The 27,983-nt window shown below is 41.6% G+C and overlaps 1 protein-coding gene across 1 annotated transcript; it reads right to left on the reverse strand.

The window, feature by feature from the left end:
• Window positions 1-641: 641 nt before the first annotated feature.
• LOC112240620 (WD repeat domain phosphoinositide-interacting protein 2) lies at window positions 642-27,966 on the reverse strand. Its single transcript, XM_042314708.1, has 13 exons — window positions 27,634-27,966; window positions 25,203-25,285; window positions 23,139-23,308; window positions 22,881-22,977; window positions 21,155-21,252; window positions 20,919-21,011; window positions 19,632-19,702; window positions 19,049-19,156; window positions 18,455-18,533; window positions 18,288-18,373; window positions 11,483-11,590; window positions 10,687-10,784; window positions 642-1,715 (listed from the first exon to the last, which is right to left on the reverse strand). The coding sequence occupies exons 1-13, from the start codon at window positions 27,705-27,707 to the stop codon at window positions 1,600-1,602; spliced, it is 1,281 nt and encodes a 426-aa protein (XP_042170642.1). The 5' UTR covers window positions 27,708-27,966; the 3' UTR covers window positions 642-1,599.
• Window positions 27,967-27,983: the final 17 nt, after the last annotated feature.

A 27,983-nucleotide genomic window follows, 5' to 3' on the forward strand; every position in this document is an offset into this window, starting at 1 on the left:
ATCAACATGGAGGACAGAGAAACATGTCTGTTACATCAACATGGAGGACAGAGAAACATGTCTGTTACATCAACATGAATCAAACAGAGAAACATGTCTGTTACATCAACATGAAGGACAGAGAAACATGTCTGTTACATCAACATGGAGGACAGAGAAACATGTCTGTTACATCAACATGAAGGACACAGAAACATGTCTGTTACATCAACATGGAGGACAGAGAAACATGTCTGTTACATCAACATGAATCAAACAGAGAAACATGTCTGTTACATCAACATGAATCAAACAGAGAAACATGTCTGTTACATCAACATGGAGGACAGAGAAACATGTCTGTTACATCAACATGAAGGACACAGAAACATGTCTGTTACATCAACATGGAGGACAGAGAAACATGTCTGTTACATCAACATGAATCAAACAGAGAAACATGTCTGTTACATCAACATGGAAACATGTCTGTTACATCAACAGGACACAGAAACATGTCTGTTACATCAACATGGAAACAGGACACAGAAACATGTCTGTTACATCAACATGGAGGACAGAGAAACATGTCTGTTACATCAACATGGAGGACACAGAAACATGTCTGTTACATCAACATGAATCAAACACAGAAACATGTCTGTTACATCAACATGGACTTTATTTATTTCCCAATCAACACCGTTTCACATTTTATACAAAATCATGAATCATTAGAAAACGTCTGATCATGTGACCCCGTCCGTCCAGCCGCTCTGCCTCACCCCAGAGGATCATGGGAAGGCATGTGTCTGACGAGACCCAGTGGACATGCCCCGCCTTGATGATGTCACTACCTGTAGTTTCTGACCAATCAAATCAGACATCACCTCCAGGAATGTAGGCCTCTATTGGCTAAACATCACTCACCCCTAACTACATCCCTGGTTACACCATAGAGTTAGATAGAGGAATCATCTTTGTATCTGTGCCATTAGTCTGTGACAGCACCATTGAAGTTACAACCCATTGTAATCCCCACCCAGTTGACTACTTTAAAATGGTGGATGATGGCAATGTCCATGGTAAAACAGGTGATATACATGATGAGTCCTCTATCTCTATGGATTAAATTCCTCGCCCAATCAGACACTGGTCTGACTGATCTGTCAATCAATTTCATCTGCCAATGTCTGAAGGCCTCAGCGAGAAGGGGCAAGGCTTGTCCACTGAGCCTTCATCTGATTGGGTAGCCAGTGAGCGACTGGGAAGCTAACGTATGCTAATGTACATGCCCAGCACACACATTTACAGCTCAGCCCACCCACCCACACACACACACACACACACACACACTTCAGAGGTCCTTGTTAGAGCGTTGCGTAGCGTTCTGGTCTTGGCACATGTACATGCAAAGCTAAAGAGTCACCTGCACAGGCGGACAGAGGAAGGGAGGGAGACAGAGGGGGAGGGAGGGAGACAGAGGGAGGGAGAAACATGTATACATCCACAGACAGACAGAGGCGCTGTTGAACGCTGAGAGTTTTTAATCCCACCCTCCATGTTACATGTTCCTAGCAGCACCAGAGGGGCTCTCTGATTGGTTGCTGTAGCTGTCAGTCAGTCCGTCTCCAGGATGAGTGGCGGCTGCTCTTCATTCTCATCGTCCAATCGCAGATCGCTGAGGTCATCCTCTAGTCCCGCCCCTCCCACGGCACCCGCCTCCTCACAGTAACCTGAGGAGAGGACATGGGTTAGAGGTCAGGAGTCAGGGTATCCCACCAGACCAAGTGGGGGGATACCCTGCTGCTACCCAGTGGAGGGATACCCTGCTGCTACCCAGTGGTGGGATACCCTGCTGCTACCAGACCAAGTGGGGGGATACCCTGCTGCTACCCAGTGGAGGGATACCCTGCTTCTACCCAGTGGAGGGATACCCTGCTGCTACCCAGTGGAGGGATATCCTGCTGCTACCCAGTGGAGGGATACCCTGATGCTACCCAGTGGAGGGATACCCCCCTGCTGCTACCCAGTGGAGGGATACCCTGCTGCTACCCAGTGGAGGGATACCCTGCTGCTACCAGACCAAGTGGAGGGATACCCTTCTGCTACCCAGTGGAGGGATACCCTTCTGCTACCAAGACCAAGTGGAGGGATACCCTGCTTCTACCAGACCAAGTGGAGGGATACCCTGCTACTACCCAGTGGTGGGATACCCTGCTGCTACCAGACCAAGTGGGGGATACCCTGCTGCTACCCAGTGGAGGGATACCCTGCTTCTACCCAGTGGAGGGATACCCTGCTGCTACCCAGTGGAGGGATACCCTGCTGCTACCCAGTGGAGGGATATCCCTGCTGCTACCCAGTGGAGGGATACCCTGATGCTACCCAGTGGAGGGACCCTGCTGCTACCCAGTGGTACCCCGCTGCTACCCAGTGGAGGGATACCCTGCTGCTACCCAGTGGAGGGATACCCTGCTGCTACCAGACCAAGTGGAGGGATACCCTTCTGCTACCCAGTGGAGGGATACCCTTCTGCTACCAAGACCAAGTGGAGGGATACCCCGCTGCTACCCAGTGGAGGGATACCCTGCTGCTACCCAGTGGAGGGATACCCTGCTTCTACTCAGTGGAGGGATACCCTGCTGCTACCCAGTGGAGGGATACCCTGCTGCTACAGACCAGTGGAGGGATACCCTGCTGCTACCCAGTGGAGGGATACCCTGCTTCTACTCAGTGGAACTGGGGATACCCTTCTGCTACCCAGTGGGGGGATACCCTGCTGCTACTCAGTGGAGGGATACCCTGCTGCTACTCAGTGGAGGGATACCCTGCTGCTACCCAGTGGAGGGATACCCTGCTGCTACCCAGTGGTGGGATACCCTGCTGCTACCCAGTGGTGGGATACCCTGCTGCTACCCAGTGGAGGGATACCCTGCTGCTACCCAGTGGTGGGATACCCTGCTGCTACTCAGTGGAGGGATACCCTTCTGCTACCCAGTGGAGGGATACCCTGCTGCTACCCAGTGGAGGGATACCCTGATGATACCACTGCTGTTACTGTACTACAGTACTACTACTATGTAGTGTATACAGTATAATCTTTTTTTGTTTTGTTATCTACATACTAGCAAAAAAATAAGTGAAAATCGACAAATTATCCAATAGATTATAAAAATAAAAGTGTTTTACGAGGCAAGTCAGTTAAGAGTAAATTCTAATTAACAATGACGGCCTACACCAGCCAAACCGGGCGGAGCTGGGCTGATTATCATCATTTTATGGTTAGAAGTGGACGTGCAGAAATATACGTTTGCACCCCCATATTTGAATTTCCATGTTTGGCTCAGCCCAGTCAACAGGAGGAATAACTACATGAAAAGGCTTGTTAGATCAGCCCAGAGGAAGAACTACATGGAAAGAAGAACTACATGTTGGATCAGCCCAGAGGAAGAACTACATGGAAAGGCTTGTTGGATCAGTCCAGAGGAAGAACTACAGAAGCTTGTTGGATCAAAGGAAGAACTTGCTTGGATCAGCCCAGAGGAAGAACTACATGAAAAGGCTTGTTGGATCAGCCCAGAGGAAGAACTACATGGAAAGGCTTGTTGGATCAGCCCAGTCAACAAGAGGAAGAATTTAGCAGCTGTTTTTGATGAATAAACAATGCCATGCTGGTGGGTGGTCACATTCAAATAAAACCCAGCCCTGAAAAGGAACTTAGTCTGAAAAGTATTAGCACGTCATCTCATAGGGCAGGAAGAAATATCTGTCTAACTAACCCAATGGGAGCACATGAATCATAGTGGGCAGAGCCAAGCATGACCTAGTGAGATCCTATTGGCAAATTCTAGCAGTTATTTGCATATTTCCATTAGGGAACGCCTACTCTGAGAAGGGCACGTGTAATTCCCCCTGCACTCCTTCTAAACAACGCACTTTAAAAAAAAAACGTTGGCAAAAGGGTAAAGTCTACAAAACACAGTCCGCTCTGTTACAGATTCTAGTTCTGGAAACAGAAACTGTATGGAGATCATGTCGAGCAAGATCCATCTCGCTCCATCTTCTCCCACTGAGCTTCCTCTCATCACCATATTTGGTAGTGAGAGGAAACGCCAACCGGATGGGCTTCCTCTCATCACCATATTTGGTAGTGAGAGGAAACGCCGACCAGGATGCTTCACATTTATACATCATGTGAAACATCTGGCTCATTGATGAATCTGTGCGGTACTTCCCAACCCTCTCCTCGGGGACCACCAGACATTCCAGATATTTGTTTTAGCCCTGAATTGGCACAAAAGCTTCTTTCTCTCTAATTTTGTGCACAAATTTGTTTACCTCCCTGTTAGTGAGCATTTCTCCTTCGCCAAGATAATCCATCCACCTAACAGGTGTGGCATATCAAGAAGCTGACTAAACAACACAGGTGCACCTTGTGCTGGGGACAATAAAAGGTCACTCTAAAATGTGCCCTTTACCACACAACAGAATGCCACAGATGTCTCAGTTTGAGGGAGCACGCAATAAGGGTTTTCTGTTAGCCGGTAATTGCCGGCTTTTGGCCGATTAAATAAATTAAAAGCCGATAAATATAATTGTAGCCGGCCAATTTCTCTGGGGCTGCCCATCATGCACCCTGATTTCACGCTTCAGCACCATTCTCTCACTCCTTGCTTGCTGCCTGATCATGTGCCTGCTGCTGAGGACAGGGAGAGAAGAGCCTTGGCCGAGGCTAATGTGGATTGCGAAGATGGAGGCCTTTTTCATCGAAGTTAAATCTAAGTCAGAGAGTATGCCTACAGTGAAAAGCCCATGTATGGACACATTTTAATAATGTAGTGGACAAAGATGAGAAAAGAGTTAGCATGGCCAAATGCAGGCTACTGTGAAACTCACCATTCAGGTAGGATGTCATTTTTTTATTGTCGGCAAATGTGTTTTGTTTCATTCTGTTGAGACATTTTCTTTGTATGCTCCGTATTTAGTTTAAGCTAACGATGGGTTAGGCCATGTCTGAATATTTTATGTCTGTTACCACTGATAACCTGAATGACCCTAGAAAGTTTTGGAAGGCTATTAAGTCTATGTCTGGTAACAGTAATGTTCATGAATTACCGTCATGTGTTTTGAAGGACTCTGTTGCTATATATGACAAACTGAAATGCTGAATTGTTTCAATGAGCACGTTGTATCATCTGGTAGACTGTTTGATTCAGTGTCCTCTGTCTCTGTACAACCCTGTGTGGATGAACCAGTGAGAGCTGGTCAAACTTTTAGCCATTCTCAGTGCAGGTGGTACATAAACCCTTGTAAGTGAACAGCTAAAAGAGTTTTTATTTACTAACTCTATTTCATCAATGTACCAATCGGGCTTCAGGAAGAAGCATAGCACAATTACAGCAGCCATGAAGGTTTTAAATGATATCACTGAAGCCCTTGACAAAAACAGCACTGTGTCTCCTGTTTATTGACCTCTCTAAGGCTTTTGATAGTTGATCATGCTATACTAAGGCAAAGATTGTCGAGTGTAGGTCTTTCGGAGCATGCAGTTGCATGGTTTGCTAACTATCTGTCTGATAGAACTCAGTGCACTCAATTTGATGGGCTTATGTCTGTTAAATTGTCTGTCTTGAAAGGTGTGCCCCAAGGCTCTGTACTTGGTCCTCTCTTATTCATGTCCAAAATGCACAACTTCATTTTTATGTTGATGATACTGTTGTTTACTGTTGTGCCTCGTCTCTTACAAAAGCTTTCCAGAACTTGCAAACTGCTTTTTATACTGTTCAACATACCTTGTGTCAATTGAAGCTTATCCTCAATACTGACAAAACTAAACTAATGTTGTTTTCTAATGCAAGAAATAGACCTCTGAACCTTCCACTTATTACTACCTGTCAGGGCAAGGAGACGGAGGTTGTAACCTCATATAAATACCTTTGAATTTCAATTGATGACGGCCTCTTTTAAAATGCATATTCAACAACTTACAAAAGAATTGAAGCTGAAATTGGGATTTTATTTTAGGAATAAGGCCTGTTTTTCTTTTGAAGCCAGAAGGAGGCTAGTATCAGCTACATTTATGCCTTTACTAGACTATGGGGATATTTTATATATGAATGCTTCCGCTCAGTGTTTGAGATCAATTGACACTCTTTACCATGACACTTTGAGATTTATTTTAAACTGCAAAACCCTTACGCACCACTGAGTTGGCTGGCCTTCTCTAGTAATTCATAGGCTCAGTCACTGGTATACTTTTATTTACAAAGCCAAACCTTTTATTTGTGCATTTTTATTGTTCAGAAATGTGGTGGGTACTCTCTTCGTTCGCTGGACTTTATCCTGCTAACTGTTCCAAATGTCCAAACTGAATTTGGTGAAAGGGCTTTTATGTGCTCTGGCCATCGGCTTGGAACGCCTTACAAAATACTTTTAAACTGGAAGAACTTGTCCCGATTGGTGTTTTTAAACCACAGATGAATGATCTTGAGACTGATTCCCTGACCTGTCAATGTTTTTAATTTGCTGTGTTATACTCTTGTGAATTCAATGGTTTTACTAGATTACTTGTAGTTTTTCATGTTGTCTGTCTGTAATTATTTTGTAATGACTTGGTGGTGCCTATCTTGGCCAGGGCGCTCTTGAGAAAGAGATTTTAATCTCAATAACCTTCCTGGTTAAATAAAGGTTAAATAAAAAATAAGTAGGCCTGTTGTAAAAGAAATAGCCTATCACTGTCATTTGTTGGGTATGGTAGGTACTAGTCTTACTAGGCCTGTTGTCAAAGAAATAGCCTATCACTGTCATTTGTTGGGTATGGTAGGTACTAGTCTTACTAGGCCTGTTGTCAAAGAAATAGCCTATCACTGTCATTTGTTGGGTATGGTAGGTACTAGTCTTACTAGGTCAATGCTGCAATATAGCCTGTTCAAAACTTTAGTGAAGGTTAAATATATATATATTTTATATATATATATATATATATATATATATATATATATATATATATATATATATATATACAGTATAATATATATATACACAGTATAATATATATACAGTACATATACACACAGTATAATATATATATACAGTATAATATATATATACAGTATAATATATACACAGTATAATATATATATATACAGGCTAATATATATATACAGTATAATATATATATATACAGTATAATATATATACACAGTATAATATATATATATACAGTATAATATATATATACAGTATAATATATATATACAGTATAATATATATATACAGTATAATATATATACACAGTATAATATATATATACAGTATAATATATATACACAGTATAATATATATATATACACTATATAATATATATAGATATAAATATATAGTATAATATATATATACAGTATAATATATATATACAGTATATATATATATACACAGTATAATATATATATACTATATATAATATATATAGATATAAATATATAGTATAATATATATATACAGTATAATATATATATACAGTATAATATATATACACAGTATAATATATATATACTATATAATATATATAGATATAAATATATAGTATAATATATATATACAGTATAATATATATACACAGTATAATATATATACACAGTATAATATATATATACAGTATAATATATATACACAGTATAATATATATATACAGTATAATCTGTCATTCTACCCCTGAACCCACTGTTCCCTGGTAGGCCATCATTGTAAAGAAGAATTCGTTCTTAACTGACTTGCCTCATTAAATTTTTATTTTATTTTTTTTATTTCACCTTTATTTAACCAGGTAGGCTAGTTGAGAACAAGTTCTCATTTACAACTGCGACCTGGCCAAGATAAAGCATAGCAGTGTGAGCAGACAACACAGAGTTACACATGGAATAAACAAATTAACAAGTCAATAACACAGTAGAAAACAAAGGGGGAGTCTATATACAATGTACAATGTGTGCAAAAGGCATGAGGAGGTAGACGAATAGTTACAATTTTGCAGATTAACACTGGAGTGATATATGATCAGATGGTCATGTACAGGTAGAGATATTGGTGTGCAAAAGAGCAGAAAAGTAAATAAATAAAAACAGTATGGGGATGAGGTAGGTGAAAATGGGTGGGCTATTTACCAATAGACTATGTACAGCTGCAGCGATCGGTTAGCTGCTCAGATAGCTGATGTTTGAAGTTGGTGAGGGAGATAAAAGTCTCCAACTTCAGCGATTTTTTGCAATTCGTTCCAGTCACAGGCAGCAGAGTACTGGAACGAAAGGCGGCCAAATGAGGTGTTGGCTTTAGGGATGATCAGTGAGATACACCTGCTGGAGCGCGTGCTACGGATGGGTGTTGCCATCGTGACCAGTGAACTGAGATAAGGCGGAGCTTTACCTAGCATGGACTTGTAGATGACCTGGAGCCAGTGGGTCTGGCGACGAATATGTAGCGAGGGCCAGCCGACTAGAGCATACAAGTCGCAGTGGTGGGTGGTATAAGGTGCTTTAGTGACAAAACGGATGGCACTGTGATATACTGCATCCAGTTTGCTGAGTAGAGTGTTGGAAGCCATTTTGTAGATGACATCGCCGAAGTCGAGGATTGGTAGGATAGTCAGTTTTACTAGGGTAAGCTTGGCGGCGTGAGTGAAGGAGGCTTTGTTGCGGAATAGAAAGCCGACTCTTGATTTGATTTTTGATTGGAGGTGTTTGATATGAGTCTGGAAGGAGAGTTTGCAGTCTAGCCAGACACCTAGGTACTTATAGATGTCCACATATTCAAGGTCGGAACCATCCAGGGTGGTGATGCTAGTCGGGCATGCGGGTGCAGGCAGCGATCGGTTGAAAAGCATGCATTTGGTTTTACTAGCGTTTAAGAGGAGTTGGAGGCCACGGAAGGAGTGTTGTATGGCATTGAAGCTTGTTTGGAGGTTAGATAGCACAGTGTCCAATGACGGGCCGAAAGTATATAGAATGGTGTCGTCTGCGTAGAGGTGGATCAGGGAATCGCCCGCAGCAAGAGCAACATCATTGATATACACAGAGAAAAGAGTCGGCCCGAGAATTGAACCCTGTGGTACCCCCATAGAGACTGCCAGAGGACCGGACAGCATGCCCTCCGATTTGACACACTGAACTCTGTCTGCAAAGTAATTGGTGAACCAGGCAAGGCAGTCATCCGAAAAACAGAGGCTACTGAGTCTGCCGATGAGAATATGGTGATTGACAGAGTCGAAAGCCTTGGCAAGGTCGATGAAGACGGCTGCACAGTACTGTCTTTTATCGATGGCGGTTATGATATCGTTTAGTACCTTGAGTGTGGCTGAGGTGCACCCGTGACCGGCTCGGAAGCCAGATTGCACAGCGGAGAAGGTACGGTGGGATTCGAGATGGTCAGTGACCTGTTTGTTGACTTGGCTTTCGAAGACCTTAGATAGGCAGGGCAGGATGGATATAGGTCTGTAACAGTTTGGGTCCAGGGTGTCTCCCCCTTTGAAGAGGGGGATGACTGCGGCAGCTTTCCAATCCTTGGGGATTTCAGACGATATGAAAGAGAGGTTGAACAGGCTGGTAATAGGGGTTGCGACAATGGCGGCGGATAGTTTCAGAAATAGGGGGTCCAGATTGTCAAGCCCAGCTGATTTGTACGGGTCCAGGTTTTGCAGCTCTTTCAGAACATCTGCTATCTGGATTTGGGTAAAGGAGAACTTGGAGAGGCTTGGGCGAGGAGCTGCCGGGGGGGAGGAGCTGTTGGCCGAGGTTGGAGTAGCCAGGCGGAAGGCATGGCCAGCCGTTGAGAAATGCTTATTGAAGTTTTCGATAATCATGGATTTATCGGTGGTGACCGTGTTACCTAGCCTCAGTGCAGTGGGCAGGTGGGAGGAGGTGCTCTTGTTCTCCATAGACTTCACAGTGTCCCAGAACTTTTTGGAGTTGGAGCTACAGGATGCAAACTTCTGCCTGAAGAAGCTGGCCTTAGCTTTCCTGACTGACTGCGTGTATTGGTTCCGGACTTCCTGAACAGTTGCATATCACGGGGACTATTCGATGCTATTGCAGTCCGCCACAGGATGTTTTTGTGCTGGTCGAGGGCAGTCAGGTCTGGGGTGAACCAAGGACTGTATCTGTTCTTAGTTCTGCATTTTTGAACGGAGCATGCTTATCTAAAATGGTGAGGAAGTTACTTTTAAAGAATGACCAGGCATCCTCAACTGACGGGATGAGGTCGATGTCCTTCCAGGATACACGGGCCAGGTCGATTAGAAAGGCCTGCTCACAGAAGTGTTTTAGGGGAGCGTTTGACCGTGATGAGGGGTGGTCGTTTGACTGCGGCTCCGTAGCGGATACAGGCAATGAGGCAGTGATCGCTGAGATCCTGGTTGAAGACAGCAGAGGTGTATTTGGAGGGCCAGTTGGTCAGGATGACGTCTATGAGGGTGCCCTTGTTTACAGAGTTAGGGTTGTACCTGGTGGCTTCCTTGATGATTTGTGTGAGATTGAAATAAAGGTTAAATAAATTAAAAATAAAGAAACTGCTTTGTTCAGGTCAGAAGGACATTCTCAGGGATTTCATCCAGCAACCTTTCGGTTACTGATCCAACGTTCTAACCACTAGGCTACCTGCCGGCCCAGGTCGTCCGGTGCCAATTTGACTAACGACGCCCTGGGGTGTGTGTACCTTTCATCCCAGCGGTGTTGTAGGTCTGTGCAGTAAGGGGTCGGTCATGTGACCCCTGTTCCAGGATCTCATTGGGCGGCTCAGCACTGCCGTCTAACCTGAGGAACACAGAATGATTTAAGTTCATATACTGTATGCCATTTAACAGACACTTTTATCCAAACTACTTTCAATGAGTACATATGGGTGGCCCGAGCAGGAATGGAGCCCACGACCCTGGCATTGAGGAGTGGAGCCCAGGACCCTGGCATTGAGGAATGGAGCCCAGGACCCTGGCATTGAGGAGTGGAGCCCAGGACCCTGGCATTGAGGAATGGAGCCCAGGACCCTGGCATTGAGGAATGGAGCCCAGGACCCTGGCATTGAGGAATGGAGCCCAGGACCCTGGCATTGAGGAATGGAGCCCAGGACCCTGGCATTGAGGGATGGAGCCCAGGACCCTGGCATTGAGGAATGGAGCCCAGGACCCTGGCATTGAGGGATGGAGCCCACGACCCTGTGTTGTTTCATCAGTGTTACCTGTGTTGTTTCAGTGTTACCTGTGTTGTTTCAGTGTTACCTGTGTTGTTTCATCAGGGTGTTTGTTACCTGTGTTGTTTCATCAGGGTGTTTGTTACCTGTGTTGTTTCATCAGTGTGTTACCTGTCTTGTTTCATCAGTGTGTTACCTGTCTTGTTTCATCAGTGTGTTACCTGTCTTGTTTCATCAGTGTGTTACCTGTCTTGTTTCATCAGTGTGTTACCTGTCTTGTTTCATCAGTGTGTTACCTGTCTTGTTTCATCAGGGTGTTTGTTACCTGTGTTGTTTCATCAGGGTACACTCTCCCCCCTCCTGTGGGTCCAGGTTATAGAGGTACAGATATCCATCAGCTGCTGCTACCAGGAGACGAGGAATCTTTTGGATCCTACACACACACACACACACACACACACAAACCTGAATCAGACTCATCTGACTGTGTGTGCGCTTCCCAGCGTGTGAGTGTTAGAGCTTGGCGATATCGGCAAAAAGTTAGCACGATAAATTAACCCATTTTGCTGAATAACGACTAATACATTAATACAACACTATTATTATTACAACACTATATAACAACACTATTATTAATACAACACTATATAACAACACTATTATTAATACAACACTATATTACAACACTATTATTAATACAACACTATATAACAACACCATTATTAATACAACACTATATTACAACACTATTATTACTACAACACTATTATTAATACAACACTATTATTATAACAACACTAAATAACAACACTATTATTAATACAACACTATTATTATAACAACACTATATAACAACACTATTATTACTACAACACTATTATTACAACACTATTATTAATACAACACTATATTACAACACTATTATTAATACAACACTATTATTATTACAACACTATATTACAACACTATTATTAATACAACACTATTATTATTACAACACTATATAACAACACTATTATTAATACAACACTATATAACAACACTATTATTAATACAACACTATATAACAACACTATTATTAATACAACACTATTATTATAACAACACTATTATTAATACAACACTATATAACAACACTATTATTAATACAACACTATATAACAACACTATTATTAATACAACACTATTATTAATACAACACTATTATTAATACAACACTATTATTAATACAACACTATATAACAACACTATTATTAATACAACACTATTATTAATACAACAATATTATTAATACAACACTATTATTAATACAACACTATATAACAACACTATTATTAATACAACACTATATAACAACACTATTATTAATACAACACTATTATTAATACAACACTATTATTAATACAACACTATTATTAATACAACACTATTATTAATACAACACTATATAACAACACTATTATTAATACAACACTATATAACAACACTATTATTAATACAACACTATTATTATAACAACACTATATAACAACACTATTATTAATACAACACTATTATTATAACAACACTATATAACAACACTATTATTACTACAACACTATTATTACAACACTATTATTAATACAACACTATATTACAACACTATTATTAATACAACACTATTATTATTACAACACTATATAACAACACTATTATTAATACAACACTATATAACAACACTATTATTAATACAACACTATATAACAACACTATTATTAATACAACACTATATAACAACACTATTATTAATACAACACTATATAACAACACTATTATTAATACAACACTATATTACAACACTATTATTAATACAACACTATTATTATTACAACACTATATAACAACACTATTATTAATACAACACTATATAACAACACTATTATTAATACAACACTATATAACAACACTATTATTAATACAACACTATATAACAACACTATTATTAATACAACACTATATAACAACACTATTATTAATACAACACTATATTACAACACTATTATTAATACAACACTATATTACAACACTATTATTACTACAACACTATTATTAATACAACACTATTATTATTACAACACTATATAACAACACTATTATTAATACAACACTTATTATTACAACACTATTATTACTACAACACTATATAACAACACTATATAACAAACTATTATTACTACAACACTATTATTAATACAACACTATTATTAATACAACACTATTATTAATACAACACTATATAACAACACTATTATTAATACAACACTATTATTAATACAACACTATTATTAATACAACACTATATAACAACACTATTATTAATACAACACTATTATTAATACAACAATATTATTAATACAACACTATTATTAATACAACACTATATAACAACACTATTATTAATACAACACTATATAACAACACTATTATTAATACAACACTATTATTAAGACAACACTATTATTAATACAACACTATTATTAATACAACACTATTATTAATACAACACTATATAACAACACTATTATTAATACAACACTATATAACAACACTATTATTAATACAACACTATTATTATAACAACACTATATAACAACACTATTATTAATACAACACTATTATTATAACAACACTATATAACAACACTATTATTACTACAACACTATTATTACAACACTATTATTAATACAACACTATTATTATTACAACACTATATAACAACACTATTATTAATACAACACTATATAACAACACTATTATTAATACAACACTATATAACAACACTATTATTAATACAACACTATATTACAACACTATTATTAATACAACACTATATTACAACACTTATTACTACAACACTATTATTAATACAACATTATTATTATTACAACACTATATAACAACACTATTATTAATACAACACTTATTATTACAACACTATATAACAACACTATTATTAATACAACACTATTATTATAACAACACTATATAACAACACTATTATTAATACAACACTATTATTATAACAACACTATATAACAACACTATTATTACTACAACACTATTATTACAACACTATTATTAATACAACACTATATTACAACACTATTATTAATACAACACTATTATTATTACAACACTATATAACAACACTATTATTAATACAACACTATATAACAACACTATTATTAATACAACACTATATAACAACACTATTATTAATACAACACTATATTACAACACTATTATTAATACAACACTATATTACAACACTTATTACTACAACACTATTATTAATACAACATTATTATTATTACAACACTATATAACAACACTATTATTAATACAACACTTATTATTACAACACTATATAACAACACTATTATTAATACAACACTATTATTATTACAACACTATATAGCAACACTATTATTAATACAACACTATATAACAACACTATTATTATTACAACACTATTATTAATACAACACTATATAACAACACTATTATTAATACAACACTATATAACAACACTATTATTAATACAACACTATATAACAACACTATTATTATTACAACACTATATAACAACACTATTATTATTACAACACTATTATTACTACAACACTATATAACAACACTATATAACAACACTATTATTACTACAACACTATTATTAATACAACACTATTATTAATACAACACTATTATTAATACAACACTATATAACAACACTATTATTAATACAACACTATTATTATTACAACACTATTATTATTACAACACTATTATTATTACAACACTATTATTAATACAACACTATATAACAACACTATTATTAATACAACACTATATAACAACACTATTATTAATACAACACTATATAACAACACTATTATTATTACAACACTATATAACAACACTATTATTATTACAACACTATTATTACTACAACACTATATAACAACACTATATAACAACACTATTATTACTACAACACTATTATTAATACAACACTATTATTAATACAACACTATATAACAGCACTATTATTAATATAACACTATTATTATTACAACACTATTATTATTACAACACTATTATTATTACAACACTATTATTAATACAACACTATATAACACCACTATTATTAATACAACACTATATAACAACACTATTATTATTACAACACTATTATTATTACAACACTATATAACAACACTATATAACAACACTATTATTACTACAACACCATTATTAATACAACACTATATAACAACACTATTATTAATACAACACTATTATTAATACACTATTATTAATACAACACTTATTATTACAACACTATTATTAATACAACACTATTATTAATACAACACTATTATTATTACAACACTATTATTAATACAACACTATATTACAACACTATTATTAATACAACACTATATTACAACACTATTATTATTACAACACTATTATTATTACAACACTATTATTAATACAACACTATTATTATTACAACACTATATAACAACACTATTATTAATACAACACTATTATTAATACAACACTATTATTATTACAACACTATTATTAATACAACACTATTATTAATACATCACTATTATTAATACAACACTATTATTAATACAACACTATTATTATTACAACACTATTATTAATACAACACTATTATTAATACAACACAATTATTAATACAACACTATTATTAATATAACACTATTATTATTACAACACTATATTTCAACACTATTATTATTACAACACTATTATTAATACAACACTATTATTAATACAACACTATTATTAATACAACACTATATTACAACACTATTATTAATATAACACTATTATTATTACAACACTATTATTAATACAACACTATTATTAATACAACACTATTATTATTACAACACTATTATTAATACAACACTATATTACAACGCTATTATTACAACACTATTATTATTACTACACTATTATTACTACAACACTATATAACAACACTATTATTATTACAATACTATATTACAACTATTATTAATACAACACTATTATTATTACAACACTATATAACAACACTATTATTATTACTAAAACACTATATAACAACACTATTATTAATACAACACTATATTACACACTATTATTAATACAACACCATATAACACTATTATTATTACAACACTATTATTAATACAACACTATTATTATTACAACACTATTATCATTACAATGCTATATTATTATTCACAGTTACTTTCCAAAAGGCCGACTTGTCCCTTTAACGGGAGGGCTCGAGGCCGACCTGTCCGTTTTAACGTGGGAGGGCTCGAGGCCAACTTGTCCGTTTTAACGTGGGAGGGCTCTAGGCCGACTTGTCCATTTAACGGGGAGGTATCGAGGCCGACCTGTCCGTTTAATGGGGAGGGCTCTAGGCCGACTTGTCCGTTTTTTAACGTGGGAGGGCTCGAGGCCGACTTGTCCGTTTTACCGGGAGGGCTCTAGGCCAACTTCTCCATTAAAGGGAGGGCTCGAGGCCGACTTGTCCGTTTTAACGTGGGAGGGCTCAAGGCCGACTTCTCCGTTAACGGGAGGGCTCTAGGCCGACTCCTCCGTTAATGGGAGGGCTCTAGGCTGACTTGTCCGTTAACGGGGGGAGGGCTCTAGGCCGACTTCTCCGTTAACGGGAGGGCTCTAGGCCGACTTCTCCGTTTTAACGTGGGAGGGCTCTAGGCCGACTTCTCCGTTTTAACGTGGGAGGGCTCTAGGCCGACTTCTCCGTTAAAGGGAGGGCTCTAGGCCGACTTCTCCGTTAACGGGAGAGCTCTAGGCTGACTTCTCCGTTAATGGGAGGGCTCTAGGCGGACTTTTTCCCAGGGAAGACATGTTCTAACATGTTCAGGGAATGAATGATGGATAGTTTATGGTGCAACATGATAAAATAGGATCCAGAATGATCAGATTTATTTAGTCTCTTTGAGATTAATTTGCTTGGCTGTTTTTTTGTGAATACTGGCCTAGGCTATATAATTCACCACCTGAGGAAGTGGGAACTCAAAACACATCAGCTAGATTGCTAACTCAAAATAGTGCCACTCCGTTTTCTCGGGCGCATCTCAATTACCCTACTCTGTTTGTAGTGAAGAGAGGAAGTGAGGGCAGGCAGTGAGGAAAGGAAGTGAGGGCAGGCAGTGAGGAAAGGAAGTGAGGGCAGGCAGTGAGGAGAGGAAGTGAGGGCAGGCAGTGAAACAGGGACAATACTTTCATTGCAGGAAGCAGATTAATGCACGTTACTATTGACGACCAAACAATATGGAAGAATGTTGTGTTGGCTAATCCCCCAAATGACCAACGTCAGATAAACTGGGGGAGAGGAGGGCGATGTTGGGAATATGTTCTAGAGTCAGCTCTAGAGTCTGGTCTAGAGAACGTTCTAGTGGGTGGGGGGGAATATGGTCCCAGCTCTAGAGTCTGGTAGAGAACGTTCTAGTGTGTGTGTGGGGGAATATGGTCCCAGCTCTAGAGTCTGGTAGAGAACGTTCTAGAGTGGGTGTGTGGGGGAATATGGTCCCAGCTCTAGAGTCTGGTAGAGAACGTTCTAGTGTGTGGGGGAATATGGTCCCAGCTCTAGAGTCTGGTAGAGAACGTTCTAGTGTGTGGGGGAATATGGTCCCAGCTCTAGAGTCAGTCTGGTAGAGTCTGGTAGAGAACGTTCTAGTGTGTGGGGGAATATGGTCCCAGCTCTAGAGTCTGGTAGAGAACGTTCTAGAGTGGGTGTGGGGGGATTATGGTCCCAGCTCTAGAGTCTGGTAGAGAACGTTCTAGTGGGTGGGGGAATATGGTCCCAGCTCTAGAGTCTGGTAGAGAAAGTGGGTGGGGTGGTCTCTAGAGTGGGTGTGGGTGGGGGGAATATGGTCCCAGCTCTAGAGTCTGGTAGAGAATGTTCTAGTGTGTGGGGGGATTATGGTCCCAGCTCTAGAGTCTGGTAGAGAACGTTCTAGTGGGTGTGTGGGGGGAATATGGTCCCAGCTCTAGAGTCTGATAGAGCACGTTCTAGTGGGTGTTCTTACAGGGCCAGAGCACAGATGTTCTTGTGTCCAGAGAAGGGCAGTCGTACGGTGGCGAAGGCTCGTCCCTGAGTGAACATCTCTGTCACCTGACGCACACAGAGGAGACATGGTCAGACAACACACACACACACACCACACACTCTCTCTCAAAAGGAAGTCCCACTCACCTGAGAGGGCAGGTAGGTGGTGGACGCCATCAGGACCTTCCCAAAGTATCCACCCCATGTCGTCGGCTCCTCTGTTGGCCTACACACACACCATGTTAATATACAGGACCACATCTCCTCTGCTGGCCCACACACACCATGTTAATATACAGGACCACATCTCCTCTGCTGGCCCACACACACACCATGTTAATATACAGGACCACATCTCCTCTGTTAATATGGCCTACACACACACACCATGTTAATATACAGGACCACATCTCCTCTGCTGGCCCACACACACCATGTTAATATACAGGACCACATCTCCTCTGCTGGCCTGGCCACACACACCATGTTAATATACAGGACCACATCTCCTCTGCTGGCCTACACACACACCATGTTAATATACAGGACCACATCTCCTCTGCTGGCCCACACACACACCATGTTAATATACAGGACCACATCTCCTCTGCTGGCCCACACACACACCATGTTAATATACAGGACCACATCTCCTCTGTTGGCCCACACACACACCATGTTAATATACAGGACCACATCTAGAATCAGACTAATGCAGCCAGGTGAGGGGGGGGTACTTACTTCTCTTTCTGCGTCTCTAGTTTGAAGATGTGGACCGTCTCCGTGTTACTGGATGCTGATAGGTAGAGGCCTTCCATACTGAAGGCCAGGGAACAGATAGATACACACCTAACACACACACACACACACACACTTCAGTGTGTCAGACTGAACTCAGCTGTAGCTCATTTAATATTGTCCACTATTAAAACACATATTACTATATAGAGTGGAATGAAGGAGAAGAAGGAGGGAGATGAAGAAGGAGGGAGAAGAAGAAGAAGGAGGGAGATGAAGAAGGAGGGAGAAGAAGAAGGAGGGAGACGAAGGAGGGCGATGAAGAAGGAGGGAGAAGAAGAAGGAGGAGGGAGATGAAGGAGGGAGATGAAGAAGAAGGAGGGAGAAGAAGAAGGAGGGCGATGAAGAAGGAGGGCGATGAAGAAGGAGGGAGAATAAGAAGGAGGGCGAATGAAGAAGGAGGGCGATGAAGAAGGAGGGCGATGAAGAAGGAGGGAGAATAAGAAGGAGGGAGATGTAGAAGGAGGGAGATGTAGAAGGAGGGAGATGAAGAAGGAGAAGGAGGGAGAAGAAGAAGAAGTCCTACCTTTTGACTCCTCGACGGAACTCAAACAGTTTCTGTCCCTCAGGGATGGAGAACACACGAATCACCGTACCCTATCAGAAACCACCGGTTACATTACACACAGGATAGCTGATCCCTGATACAGCAAGGTTACAACACACACACTTCCAGCCGGTCCACCACTACACTGTTAATACCCATCAGATCTGCTACCATGGAAGGGTCAGGGTTAAGGGTCAGGGTTAAGGGTCAGGTTATAGGGCCAGGGTTAAGGGCCAAGGCCAGGGTTAAGGGTCAAGGCCAGGGTTAAGGGCCAAGGCCAGGGTTAAGGGTCAAGGCCAGGGTTAAGGTTAAGGGTCAAGGCCAGGGTTAAGGGTCAGGGCCATAGAGATGGATAGAAAATAGTATATGTATGGCAAGGGTCAGGGTTAAGGGTCGGGGTTAAGGGTTGGGGTTAAGGGTCGGGGTTAAGGGTCGGGGTTAAGGGCCATAGAGATGGATAGAGAATAGTATCTATATGGTAAGGGTCAGGGTTAAGGGTCGGGGTTAAGAGTCAGGGTTAAGGGTCAAGGTTAAGGGCCAGGGTTACGGGTCGGGGTTAAGGGCCAGGGTTAAGGGCCAGGGTTAAGGGCCAGGGTTAAGGGCCAGGGTTAAGAGTCAGGGTTAAAGGTTGGGCCATAGAGATGGATAGAAAATATTATCTGTATGGTAAGGGTCAGGGGTCAGGGTTAAGGGTCAGGTTTTTTTTTATTTTTTATTTTACCTTTATTTAACAAGGCAAGTCAGTTAAGAACAAATTCTTATTTTCAATGACGGCCTAGGAACAGTAACTGCCTGTTCAGGGGCAGAACGACAGATTTGTACCTTGTCAGCTCGGGTGTTTGAACTTGCAACCTTCCGGTTACTAGTCCACCACTCTAACCACTAGGCTACCCTGCCGCCGGGTCAGGGTTAAGGGCCAGGGTTAAGGGCCAGGGTTAAGGGCCAGGGTTAAGGGCCAGGGTTAAGGGTCAGGGTTAAGGGTCAGGGTTAAGGGTCAGGGTTAAGGGTCAGGGTTAAGGGCCAGGGTTAAGGGTCAGGGTTAAGGGTCAGGGTTAAGGGTCAGGGTTAAGGGCCAGGGTTAAGGGCCAGGGTTAAGGGCCAGGGTTAAGGGTCAGGGTTAAGGGTCAGGGTTAAGGGTCAGGGTTAAGGGCCAGGGTTAAGGGCCAGGGTTAAGGGCCAGGGTTAAGGGCCAGGGTTAAGGGTCAGGGAAGAGGGACCGGCTGACACCACCTCAGTAGTTCAGTGTAACAGTTTAAAGTGTCCCACCTTCTCAGAGGCTGTGGCCAGTTTGGTTCCGCTAGCATCAAACACCACAGCTGCTAATGGACTGTCATGGGCTGGGATCATGTTGGCTGCCCTCTGGAGACACAGTTAAACACACAGAGACTGAAACAGCACAGTTGTAGTAGAGCAAGCCATCTTCAATGTGTGTGTGTGTGTGTGTGTGTGTGTGTGTGTGTGTGTGTGTGTGTGTGTGTGTGTGTGTGTGTGTGTGTGTGTACCAGGTTGACCGTGTCGAACACCTGGACCTCTCCTATTGTAGCACTGCCGGGGTAGGCCAGGTAACAGTTATCATTACTGATGGAGAGAGCACACAACCCTGGGGAGAGAACACACGGATATTACAGTAGGAGAGAACACACAACAATGGGGAGAGAACACACAACCCTGGGGAGAGAACACACAGCCCTGGGGAGAGAACACAGCCCTGGGGAGAGAACACACAACCCTGGGGGAGAACACACAACCCTGGGGAGAGAACACACAACCCTGGGGAGAGAACACACGGATATTACAGGAGGAGAGAACACACAACCCTGGGGAGAGAACACACAACCCTGGGGAGAGAACACACAACCCTGGGGAGAGAACACACAACAATGGGGAGAGAACACACAACAATGGGGAGAGAACACACAACCCTGGGGAGAGAACACACAGCCCTGGGGAGAGAACACACAACCCTGGGGAGAGAACACACAACCCTGGGGAGAGAACACACAACAATGGGGAGAGAACACACGGATATTACAGTAGGAGAGAACACACAACCCTGGGGAGAGAACACACAACCCTGGGGAGAGAACACACAACAATGGGGAGAGAACACACGGATATTACAGTAGGAGAGAACACACAACCCTGGGGAGAGAACACACGGATATTACAGTAGGAGAGAACACACAACCATGGGGAGAGAACACACAACCCTGGGGAGAGAACACACGGATATTACAGTAGGAGAGAACACACAACCCTGGGGAGAGAACACACAGCCCTGGGGAGAGAACACACAACCCTGGGGAGAGAACACACAACCCTGGGGAGAGAACACACAACCCTGGGGAGAGAACACACGGATATTACAGTAGGAGAGAACACACAACCCTGGGGAGAGAACACACAGCCCTGGGGAGAGAACACACAACCCTGGGGAGAGAACACACAACCCTGGGGAGAGAACACACGGATATTACAGTAGGAGAGAACACACAACCCTGGGGAGAGAACACACAACCCTGGGGAGAGAACACACAACCCTGGGGAGAGAACACACAACCCTGGGGAGAGAACACACAACCCTGGGGGAGAGAACACACAACCCTGGGGAGAGAACACACAACCCTGGGGAGAGAACACACAACCCTGGGGAGAGAACACACAACCCTGGGGAGCGAACACACAACCCTGGGGAGAGAACACACGGATATTACAGTAGGAGAGAACACACAACTACTAAATACAATACGGTTGGATTAAACAGTTTCAGATTCCACTAGATGTTGGAACATTGCTGAGGGAACTTGCTTCCATTCAGCCACAAGAGCATTACTGAGGTCGGCACTGATGTTGGGCGATTAGGCTCGTAGTCGTCGTTCTAATTCATCCCAAAGGAGTTCAATGGGTTGGGGTCAGGGCTCCGTGCAGGCCAGTCAAGTTCTTCCACGCCGATCTCAACAAACCATTTCCCATTCTGTGAGCGTGTTGAAAGTCACTGATCTCCTCAGTAAGGCCATTCTATTGCCAATGTTTGTCTGTGGAGATTCCATGGCGGTGTGCTCGATTTTAAACACCTGTCTGAAACGGGTGTGGCTGAAATAGCCGAAACCACTAATTTGAAAGGTTTTCCACATACTTTAGTATATATATGGGTTGGGATTTAGTCCTAGGTTAAGGATTTTACCTGAGGGGTTGGGCTAGATGTAAGTCCTAGGTTAAGGGTTTTACCTGAGGGGTTGGGAGGTGTCTCTCTGATGGTGTGCAGGACCTTCATGTCTCTGATGTTGTGGATGTACAGAGATTCCTCCAGACATACTATCAGCCTCTGAAACACACACAGGAGTCTTCAGTGTTGTAGTGTTGTAGCTAGGAGTTTAACACACCTGTCCAGACATACTATCAGCCTCTGAAACACACACTCCTGCTCATCATCACATATCACTGTGTGTGTGTGTGTGTGTGTGTGTGGTGTGTGTGTGTTCCTACCTGTCTGTTGAGCTTGACAGCCAGTATAGTGTTACTGTAACTATAGTTACAGATCTCCGTTCCCTTCTTGAAGTGACAGACCTTCAGCTTCCTAGGAGCCTTCAGACTGACGATCGCCACCAGACTACTGCTGAACAGACGCTCTACAATACACACATCCTCTGTGTCCGCTGAGCGTGCACACACACACACACACACACACACATTAGTACCAAACAGTATAACCCCGTTGCTGTAATATTCTAGAGAGCTATTCCATATTATAGTGATCCTACATTAACAGTGGGGACGATGACTGTTTGGACTGTGAGTGGAATACATGTCTGTGGTACATGTACAGTGCCTTCAGAATACATGTCTGTGGTACATGTATAGTGCCTTCAGAATACATGTCTGTGGTACATGTACAGTGCCTTCAGAATACATATCTGTAGTACATGTACAGTGCCTTCAGAATACATGTCTGTGGTACATGTACAGTGCCTTCAGAATACATGTCTGTGGTACATGTACAGTGCCTTCAGGAAAGTATTCAGACCCCTTGACTTTTTACACATTTTGTTATGTTACAGCCTTATTCTAAAATGGATTACATTTTCCCCTCATCAATCTACACATAATACCCCATAACAACATCACAATACCCTATAATGACATCACAATACCCCATAACGACATCACACTACCCCATAATGAGAAAGCAAAAACATATATATATATTTTTTTACATTTTTTTTTACATTTCTGCTAACTAAGCGAAAACTGTTTTTTTTCTAGAAATGTTTGCAAATTTTTTAAAAATTAAAAGTTTCTTTAGCATTGAAGCTCCCCAAGAACACAGTGGCCTCCATCATTCTTAAATGGAACAAGTTTGGAACCACCAAGACTCTTCCTAGACCTGGCCGCCCGGCCAAACTGAGCAATCAGTGGAAAAGGGCCTTGGTCAGGTCGACCAAGAACCTGATGGTCACTCTGACAGAGCTCCAGAGTTCCTCTGTAGAGATGAGAGAACCTTCCAGAAGGACAACCATCTCTGCAGCACTCCACCAATCAGGCCTTTATAGTAGAGTGGCCAGACGGAAGCCACTCCTCAGTAAAAGGCACATGACAACCGCCGAGTTTGCCAAAAGGCAAACTAAAGGACTCTCGAACCATGAGAAACAAGATTCTCTGGTCTGATGAAACCAAGATTGAACTCTTTGGCTTGAATGCCAAGCGTCAGGGGCTGGGAGACTAGTCAGGATCGAAGGAAAGATGAACAGAGAAAAGTGCAGAGAGGTCCTTGATGAAAAGCCCTGAGGGCTCTGGAGCAGGTTAAGACTGGGGTGAAGGTTCACCTTCCAACAGGATAACAACCCTAAGCACACAGCCAAGACAACGCAGGAAGGGCTTCGGGACAAGTCTCTGAATGTCCTTGAGTGGCCCAGCCAGAGTCTGGACTTGAACCAGATTAAACATCTCTGGAGAAACCTGAAAATAGCTGTGCAGCAACGCTAACCATCCAACATGACAGAGCTTGAGAGGATCTGCAGAGGAGAATGGGAGAAACTCCCTAAATACAGGTGTGCCAAGCTTTTAGAGTGATACCCAAGAAGACCTGAGGCTGTAATCGCTGCCAAAGGTGCTTCAACAAAGTACAGAGTAAAGGGTCTGAATATTTATGTATTGTGATGTCATTATGGGGTATTGTGATGTCATCATGGGGTATTGTGATGTCATTATAGGGTATTGTGATGTCATAGGGTATTGTGATGTCATTAGTTTTTGGGGTATTGTGATGTCATTATGGGGTATTGTGATGTCATTATGGGGTATTGTGATGTCATTATAGGGTATTGTGTGTAGATTGATGAGGGGAAAAAACTATTTAATACATTTTAGAATAATTCTGTAATGTAACAAAACGTGGAAAAGGTCAAGGTAAATATATAGCCATTCCATATTACTGTAAAACAACATTAAGAGTGATGGTTATGAATGTGTGGTATCTAGTAAGTGCAGTATTTCATATATAATATATACACATACACACACGTCATAAATCCATATGATATTGATACTCACTACATTCATAAATCTGCTCCAACTTGTCCACAGACGATAGGGAGAAGAACTTGTAGCCTGATTTGGTTCCAACAGCTAAAGACCTGGAGAGAGGACACACACACACACGTTAGAACAGATACCTGACTTGATGAGAGAGAGAGACAGGCTGGTGACACAGGCCTGACCGAGGGGAGAGAGACAGAGACAGGCTGGTGACACTGGCCTGACCGAGGGGAGAGAGAGAGACAGGCTGGTGACACTGGCCTGACCGGGGAGAGAGACAGAGACAGGCTGGTGACACTGGCCTGACTATGACAGTGAGACAGAGACAGGCTGGTGACACTGGCCTGACCGAGGGGAGAGAGACAGAGACAGGCTGGTGACACTGGCCTGACTATGACAGTGTGTGTTTGAGTGACATTGGGTCACACGGTGTGTGTTGCAATCCCACTACCCAGAAAGACCAGAGTGGTCAGCAATGGCATCCACTTTCACAGACTCCACCAGGGACGGGTAGAAATCACCAAACACCATCAAGATCAATGTATCAAAACACCACCAAGATCAATGTATCAAAACACCACCAAGATCAATGTATCAAAACACCACCAAGATCAATGTATCAAAACACCATCAAGATCAAAAATAAACTACTAAATACTAAATACATTGATTTCCGCTCTTCTCACTAAACAGCAAATGATTGCGTCTTGTTATTATATTTAGGCCTAGCTGCCTGTTTTTTTGTTCTGAATATATTCCCCAAGGCTACTACACGGCTCCTTTTGCCTTCTTGCAATGCAATACTTCAATGTTGATTCAATTATTAGTTTCAGGGGTTTTTGTGAGGTCAACACACCATTTCTCTAGAGAGAAATTAAATCATTTACGAGAGAAGTCAAATAGGCTAGTGGCTGGAGCGTTGGGCCAGTAACCGAAAGGTTGCTGGATCGAATCTCTGAGCTGACAAGGTAAAAATCTGTCGCTCTGCCCCTGAACAAGGCAGTTAACACACTGTTCCCTGGTAGGCTGTCATTGAAAATAAGAATGTGTTCTTAACTGACTTGCCTCGTTAAATAAAGGTTACATTTTAAAAGACGCTGGGAGTTGAAGTTTTATGCAAATATCCAACCAAGTTCAGCTTAAACTTACTAATCAACTACAATGACCATCATACATTGCGCCTGTTCTTTTCCATCTTGGAAACAAATGGATTCACTCTGCGCTTGTACGCCTGCTAAGTTAGGTTAGACACAGACCAATGATGTATATAAACCCTGCTGATGCTATGTATTGGCCATTGAGAAGCTTTAAGCCATATTGGCACTCCTCAGTAGGAGCAGTTCTCCATTGGAAATAATGGAATTCTACAGTATTTCCATTAAAGGTTTCAAGGACAACATTACATGTGTTCCAGTATTTGTTGTTGTTGTAGAGAGGACAGTAGAATTAGAACTTTCCAAAAATGTATCATTTATTAGTCATTTCCTATGCGGACCTGACAGAGACAGTGGAATATTTTCAATGTTTTGGCAATTGAATGTGCACAATTTTTGGCTTTGGTATTTCCATTAAAAGGTGCTAATCATTTTAATGTAATTATTTTATAATGCATTTAATATAAACATTTTAAAAAAAAGAATCGAAACAGGTTTTTTTTTTAAATAATGAACGGAAACGACCTCAAAAAGCACTAATCGCTCAGCACACTTAAACATTTTATTTTATTTAACTAGGCAAATCAGTCAAGAACAAATTCGTATTCACAATGATGGCCTACACCGGCCAAACCGGGGATTTGTGCCCAGCCCTATGGGACTCCCAATCACGGCCGGATGTGATACAGCATTAGTACATACGCATGGTCTAAAGTTAACGGGAGGATAAGCACGTTCTCAAGTCAGGTTCAGTTTGACGACTGTGCGTGAAAACTGGTAGACGCATGTTTAGGGCCATATTCTGTGAATGTGTAGCGTTTATACATGAGGGCCCAGGTGAACCGTAGCTTTCTGGGCAGAGAGGAGATCTCGCCTTTTCATCGTCCTTTGCCCAGATATTGGTTCAGGTATCAATACACTTTATCATATTAAGGAATGATCCCTTCGCCTTTTTGTGTTAGACAACTAGTTTATGCTTCTTGTTTATTCAGGCCCTTTAGCTAGCTGGCTGGTTAGCGTTTTAGCTGGCTGACGACATGGATGCTAAAGTAGGCAACATGATCAGACAGCTTGTCAGCTAACTAGCATCTCTCCCCGGCCCTCCTCTCCCTCCTCCCCGGTCCTCCTCTCCCCGGGCCTCCTCTCCCTCCTCCCCGGTCCTCCTCTCCCCGGGCCTCCTCTCCCTCCTCCCCGGTCCTCCTCTCCCCGGGCCCTCCCTCCTCCCCGGTCCTCCTCCTCCCCGGCCCTCCTCTCCCTCCTCCCCGGTCCTCCTCTCCCCGGGCCTTCCTTACGTGTTGTCCTGGTTAAAGTTGGCGAAGAGGAGCTGGCTACAGCCGGTCTCCCCGCTCTGACTAGCCAAGTTCATGGGCCCGGCACCATCTAATCCAGCCGTGTGAGAAAGCAGCAGTCGGGTAGGTTGTGGATAGTAACTGGGTGAGAGTGAAGTTGGCCTGTATTCATGGAGCCATCTCGCTGTTCTCTTGTTGTTGTTTTCTCCGTCGCTGTTGCCCCCTCTCTCTGCGCATGGGCGGTAGCAGGGTTTTGCGACAGTTTCTTAAAGGGGCCGTTCCACCATTTCACAGGTTTGGTTTACGGTTGTGTTTGGGGATGGAAGAAGTGTGGTAAATGACAATCACTTAAT

This window comes from Oncorhynchus tshawytscha, unplaced genomic scaffold (genome assembly GCF_018296145.1).
Source record: "Oncorhynchus tshawytscha isolate Ot180627B unplaced genomic scaffold, Otsh_v2.0 Un_contig_105_pilon_pilon, whole genome shotgun sequence".
Classification (NCBI taxonomy): domain Eukaryota; kingdom Metazoa; phylum Chordata; class Actinopteri; order Salmoniformes; family Salmonidae; genus Oncorhynchus; species Oncorhynchus tshawytscha.

What these genes read in the sequence shown, in the direction of transcription:
- LOC112240620 (XM_042314708.1), bottom strand. Translation starts at nt 27,707, where the DNA reads ATGAACTTGGCTAGTCAGAGCGGGGAGACCGGCTGTAGCCAGCTCCTC. An exon ending in CTGTCAAGCTCAACAGACAG is followed by an intron (nt 22,978 to 23,138) that starts GTAGGAACACAC and finishes TGTGTGTTTCAG; the next exon opens with AGGCTGATAGTATGTCTGGA. An exon ending in TGTTCGACACGGTCAACCTG is followed by an intron (nt 21,012 to 21,154) that starts GTACACACACAC and finishes CTGTGTCTCCAG; the next exon opens with AGGGCAGCCAACATGATCCC.